Source organism: Peromyscus maniculatus, chromosome 23, assembly GCF_049852395.1.
Source record: "Peromyscus maniculatus bairdii isolate BWxNUB_F1_BW_parent chromosome 23, HU_Pman_BW_mat_3.1, whole genome shotgun sequence".
NCBI classification, from domain to species: Eukaryota; Metazoa; Chordata; class Mammalia; order Rodentia; family Cricetidae; genus Peromyscus; species Peromyscus maniculatus.
Window position 1 is genome coordinate 51,628,528 of NC_134874.1, and position 6,659 is coordinate 51,635,186.

Below are 6,659 nucleotides of genomic sequence, written 5' to 3' on the forward strand. Positions count from 1 at the left end.
GATGGGGACATGGGACCTTCCAGGAATCATGGTATTAGGAGGCAGGAGTGGCAGATGGAGGTGGACCTCATCATTTCTTGTGATATTTCAGCACCCTCTACAGTCAGCACCTGAGTGAACAGACTCAGCTGAAGGAAAAAGTGAGGATCTTGCTAGAAGACAAGAAAAAGCTGCAGGAGGATCAGATTTTACTACAAGAGTCCTGTGAGGAGGCAAAGAGGCTCTGTGAGGAGGCCCATTGGAAGATGTATGACCTCTGGACAAGGCAGCTGCAGGTAGAAGCAGTAGGGCCAGCCTGGCTACCAGTCTGACCATACACACACATATGCACACACCCATGTAACCATCTACTCACTTATCCAACTGACCCATCCCATCCAATAGTTCACTTCTCTGATCATTCACAAGTCTTTCTGGGGAGTTAGCCTCTTAGAGCAAGCAAACCATACTGCTCTGCTGGAAGCCACAGTTCATTGAGGGAGATGGGTCATTCACATACCACTCACCTGTATGTCAGTATGGGAGGAGCCATGCTATGATGGAGCCACAGAGATCTGAGTGAGTCAGGTCAAGGGTCTGGGTCTCATTTGCTTGGCAGGGGTCATGTGAGATCAGAGGTAGAAAGAGCAGGGAAGGAGGAACGCCCCATGAAAAATCCAAATGACTGGGGATCATAGACATCTTTTGGGTGTCATGTGGCCTTTTACCCTCTTGTTCCCAGACTGCAATGGTGTTCTCTGTACTTGGCCAAGCTCTTGGTTCACAACTCAAGAAGCTAAATTAGCAGTTTGTCACTACTATTTGCTGTGAGTGGCATTGGCCAGTTCTCCCATCCTGGATCTTACATTCAGAAGCTCACTGGATGACCAGGGATGTGGCAAGGGCTTATAAAAGGCAGGGTTCAGGGTGGCAGACTTGAGCCAACTGCATCAACATAGCCTGCAGAAACACAGCATGCTTCCCCAGGCATTTTTATTCCAAAATGATGCAGAATTGTGGGACTCACCTATAACAGTTAGTGTGAGGAGTATTAATACAACTGGTAATGTCATCCTCATTCTGTGTGATGTCCTCCTCACTGTGTTCTGATCACTGATGATTTGAGGGGTGTTTGTCTGTGTGTGAGTATGCCTGTCTGAGGGTGCATACATCTGTGAGTGATTTGGAAGGTCTGATGATGACATCGAGTGTCCTCTGTTGCTTTCTCCCTTATTCCCTTCAGCCCGCGTCTCTCACTGAATCTGAAAATTTCTGTTCTGGCTAAGCTGGATAGCCACAGATCTTTGGATCTCCTGTCTCCTCACAGTAGAGCATCCTGTGTTTTTCTGTCTCATCTCGTTGCTAAATGGTTCATTTGGTCAGAAAGAGAACGGATTAATTGGTTTCTCTTAATTTTTAAACACTTTTATTACTTTGGAATTCATATGTTTTTGTAATAAATAACAAAAATCAAACAATGGAGCTACTTTAAAAATAAAAAGTAGACTTCTTTTCTTTCACAGCATAAAGGTAACTTCCCAGGAAAGGTCTGTTTTGTCTACTGGCTTCACAGCGTGGAACCTGACATTTTGATGCTCACTCTATCATGTACGTGTCTGTGTCTATGGACAGATTCCAACTGATAGTTGGATGGAGTGCTGCATTTTACAAAAGTGCTGTTGATGACCTAAGTATCCTTCTACTGACTGACCTGGGGCTGTTTTCATATAATGTGCACTGTAATCTGGTCAAAAGTTGTTGGGTAATGACAAGGGGTGACTTCTAGTCTCTGGTGCTGTCAATGTCTTCTGTGGAGGAGTCCAGGTAAGTTTAGTGAGGAGACTATGATGGGTCAACATGTATCTATCGGGAGGCTTCATGTCCCACCCTTTTCTCCATTACTCTGTTTTGTGTGGTCCAACTCAGTTGTGCAGAGGTTGTTACTTCTCTATATGATCAGTGAATCTGGTGATAAGAACTCCCCTGGGAAGAGAAATTAGTTCAGGCCAGGACAGAAGAGCGTGGCTGGGTCTAAGAGGCTTGTAGACTGCAGGGAGGACCCACTACCTTCCCTGGAGTAGAAAAGGTGCTGCAACATTCTAGTCTTCTTCCTTGCCTTTCTGGATTCAAGAAAAGTGTGTGTTTGTGTTGTTTTTATGTGTGTGTTTGGGGAATGAGAATGTGTGTTTGAGCCTCTAAGTGTATGTTCACTCTCTCACTGAACAATGGAACATCTTTAAGAAGGATGGAGATGGATTTCAAAGTGAAAGTACTGTGCCTAATCTGGTTAGTACCACTTTGCCTAAGTCAAAGGACAGATGGAGCTGCCCATCACTCTGCATATCCACACAGCTAACTACACATGCAAGGCCACAAAATTGATGCAAGATAAATGTTTTTCAGGTATTTGCAGAGGCAGAATTATTTCTCTGCAAAGAAATCCTCTGGAGAAAAACAAAGTAATGGGGTCCATGACAGTGAGAACGAGGCTACTGAGAGGCAGGAAAGGCTGCCTGAGGGTTTGTGTCTTTCTCTGCTCTGGGTGAAAGGAGGCTGGCGACTGATGACTTCACTGCATCCTGTTTTGTTTTTCTCCTCATTGCCTGCTGCCATTTTCCTTTCACCTTTGCCTAACCTTGGTTCAGCTGACCTGGTCCTAGGAGCTTGGCCTGGACTTTATTCTCAGAGAAATTCTGAACTGCATAGGTGCTTGTGGCTGCAGCCCAGCCCAGCAGAAGTCCCACAGATATGGTGAGGTGTGAGATGAGGCTGTCTCAGGGCACTGCTTAGGCTCACCATACTCTCAAGTACCCACTCCATGTTGTGTCTGCAGCACTCAGAATCTGCTTTTATTCCAGACTTCTTCATCCTGAGTTAAAAATCTGCCTGATTGAGAGTTGGAGAAATGAGATCTCTCAGACATTGCTAGTAGTGTAAAATGGTGCAGCCCTGTGAGAAGCTATGTACAATTATTCAGAAAGTGGAACTTCAGTCTTCAGGTGGAGCATTGATTCCAGAATGGAAAGTGGTGTCCACAGAGATTAGGAGACAACAGGGATTCAGCAGGACTCATCAGAACTGCCCAACTACAAACTATTCAGATACCATCATTGATGAGTGCAAACATACAATGTGGTCCTTGGGATATAGTTATGTATGGAATAACATATGCAATTATTTGGCTGTGAGTTAGTCAACATTCTGTTACTCAAAGAAATCTCTGACACAATCTTCTTATTTGAAGGAAAGGTTAATATAGACTATTGATTGTAGTGATTTTCTAGTTTTCTGAGCTCATTCCTTTGGGCCTAAATTGAGGCAACCTGTGGTATAGAGAGCTTCTTTAGGAGGAAGCTATCCTCCTTGGAGGCACTGGGAAGCACTGAGTGAGAGCAAGGGGCTGGTCCACTGCAATCCATTGGTCCTGTGCTGGGGAACTAAGCCTTCAATGAACAGACTGGGGAACTTGCTAGGAGAGCTTAGATTACAGATCAAGGAACCCTGGTGTTCACCTGTGTGTGTACAGGATTTCAAGGCAAGCACCACATTGACTTATCTGCCCACTGAGTTCTTCTCCCAGATCAACAGGCATGCACGTGTTATACAGACACACAGGCATGCTGAACACCTGCACATATAAACTAAAAATAAACTGAAAAATGACCAAAACCAAGTAAAAGTACACAATCTTCTCTACATCCTTGTGCTCAAAGCATCCTGTGTTTCCAGACTCTAGGCTGGAATATGGGTAGAGCGGATGTAGGTTAATGAAAGGTAACTTTCTTCTTCCTGGTATCTCAGGCGATCTCTTCTTACTCTTATTAGTGTCATCTGGGAAACTAAGAATGGATGGAATGTAGTGTGCTTGTATGTGTGCATCCATATACATGTGTGTGCTGGAGATAGATAGATAGATAGATAGATAGATAGATAGATAGATAGATAGATAGATAGATAGATAGATAGATAAAATGTGTGTGTGTGTGTGTGCATGTTTATGTACATGGTGAGGATGCCCTCCCCTAAAAAAATCTTCTAATGAACAGGAACATCAAAGACTTGAGGAAAATCTTCAGTCCCTGCTGAAGCAGAAGGAGCTGCTCACCAAGCAAAGGGACTTGGCAGTAAAGCTGCAGCATCACTTCACTGTGTCCCAGATGAGGTAGGAGCCCAGGCTTCCAGAAGCAGGTGGATCCAAGTGGGTCCGCTGTACCTGGATCTCCGTGCTCTTTGAGTTTTGTCAATTGGCAAAGCTGCCAGCCATGGGCAGGGCCTCAGAGTGTCATTGCTGGCTCAGTCAACAGGAAGCAATATGCTCTCTCCTTGGTCTTATGGGGATTGTGTCCCCTTCTTCCTTTCTAAGACCTCTAGTATGCTCTGAGTATCCTATCCCTTAGATTAGATCTCCCCACAAATATTCCCATGACAGCCAGAAACCTGGAAAGGAGGATCATTGATCATGAAGGAAAGTGTGTCCTCCTGCATTTTTTCCATCAGGAACATCACGTTTAGAGAGAAGTGTCCACCTTTTGCAAATTTGCATACAGCACACTCCTGCTGACTGCAGGCCCTCTGCAGTGTTTATCAGTTTCTCATGAGAAGATTTACTCTTGGTCATAAACAGAGTAGGAGCTGACAAGTTAACCCCATGCAGGGTTCTGAGCTGTAGGAATAACCAGAGTCTTCTCTGCATTGCTGTGTAGGCTCCACTAGAGGGCGGGCATAGAGTTTTCCAGGAAGTTCACATTCACCTGTATCTACTCAAGGCCAGCTACATCTTTCCTGAACTGTGCCTCAGACCTTGACATACTGATATTTCTCCAAAATGATGTTTTTGGACTGTTGGAGAAATACGCTGTATTTTTCTAATCCATCAAAGTGTGTATTTTCCAGTTCAATTTCTAGCAGTTTTTAAAAGCTGAGAAAAAAATCCTGTCCAGTAGCTCTCTGTCCCTTTTCCCGTGGGGAAGCAGGCAATGAACTCAGCTGAAAGGTAATGCTTGATTGTCTAACTGAGTAGAGCTGGTGGGGGCTCAAAAGCTGACATGGCAGGTCCGCACCAGGCTTGTGCCCCAGCTGCCTTCCTCCCCTAGGTTTGAAAACCTCCAGCAGGAACTGGAGCAGACCACAGCCCAGGAAGAGAGCCTCCTGCAGATGGAGCTGCTGGGGCAGAAACACTATGTTCCAGGCAAGTAAGCCACCATTGAGTCCCATCCCCAGCAGCCAGGGTGTTCATGGGGTGTGTTTCCTTCCTTAACTTTTGTTTACTAGGGATGAATAAGCCCTGATTGTTCTTGACAGTGGCAAGCAAAACTTTTTCTGAATCCTATTTTCTTTACCGATTTTCCATGACAGCACCTCTTCAGAAAACTGAGAAGGCTGGAAGAAGCCAGAGACACCTTGAAGGCATGACATTCTACACTCCAGGTTCACGGCCTCCTCAGAAAATGCCACCTCTTTTCAGCTGGGAACTCACTAGTGAGGCACATATCAACCAACCATCAGGCGTTCCAGCCACAGTCTGATCCACATCCATTGGCTCAGTATTCCCAGAGAAAAGATTGTATCAGAAATAGTCTGAGATTCAGAGGACACAACACAAATTACTAAGAACACTGACATCCATCAGCACGTGACCCCAGTGAGGGGCAAAACAAAATGAAGAGGACATGTGGGTGAGCAAGAGTTCTTCTGTCAGCTTCCTATCAAGGGCTTTGACAAGCTGATTCCGTATGTGATGGAAATCTGAAAAGGAAGACTGTGTTAACATCACACTGCCATCCAGACAGACCACACCCAAAGCATAAGATTCTCTAGTGCAGTGCTGAAGCTGATGCCATGTCATGTGCTAGTGTTGCTGAAGATAATTCACTGCAGAGAGTAAGACAGTTCCTCACCTCATTTGCTCTTCCATAATGAAATTCCAAAGGATCCTGAAATTTGCTTAATTTTTTTTGTTTATATGTTGGGATATTTATGCTTTAGATTTTGATTTTCTTCATTTTGGTTTAAGGTTATGTTAGTTTTTGTTATTTGGTTTTAATAGTTTGCTAAGGCTATACATTGTATATAATGACTGCTGTTTTGAAAGACACCCATTGAGTAAAATGAATGTATTTTTATGAATAAAATCCAATTTCAGCTTCACTCTGAGACTCTTCTTTAGTCAGGTGAGGTTTCACACTGCTGTAAACCCTGAAGTCACAGGCTTGGATGTATCTCAGCCAGTTCCAGGAATCTTGGGCTGCATAAGGATTTCTCAGCCATAGGTCTCAGGACTATACAGGGGATGGCACCTTGGATGTAGATGGAATAGCCTACTCTATGGATACCCACTACATAATAGAAAAACCAGACATATGGTATGTTTTACATCATATATTTAGCTGCCAGTAAAGTGTGGTACACTGTACACACATGTTCACGAAATTATCATGTAGACCAAATTAAAAGAAAACACAAGTATATTGCTCCAGGCCTCTCAGGAAATAAGAATATTCATTAACGTTGTATAAAACAAATCAGAAAATGAAAAGCAATCTGCCTCTAGTTTTCCTGAAATTTAACATGAATGATAACCGAGAAGAAGAGATAATTTCCTGCAAGACATGTTGGGATATTTTGTGGTGCTTTTCTTTATACTTAAGGGTGTTTGGCCACCATGTACATGCAATTCCCAC

At 43.9% G+C, this 6,659-nt stretch overlaps 1 protein-coding gene across 1 annotated transcript; it reads left to right on the forward strand.

Moving 5' to 3' along the window:
* Nucleotides 1-245: 245 nt before the first annotated feature.
* Nucleotides 246-6,125, forward strand: LOC143270439 (uncharacterized). Its single transcript, XM_076560366.1, has 4 exons — nucleotides 246-275; nucleotides 4,026-4,141; nucleotides 5,073-5,167; nucleotides 5,335-6,125. Exons 1-4 carry the CDS (start codon nucleotides 246-248, stop codon nucleotides 5,502-5,504), a joined length of 411 nt encoding a protein of 136 aa, XP_076416481.1. The 3' UTR covers nucleotides 5,505-6,125.
* Nucleotides 6,126-6,659: the final 534 nt, after the last annotated feature.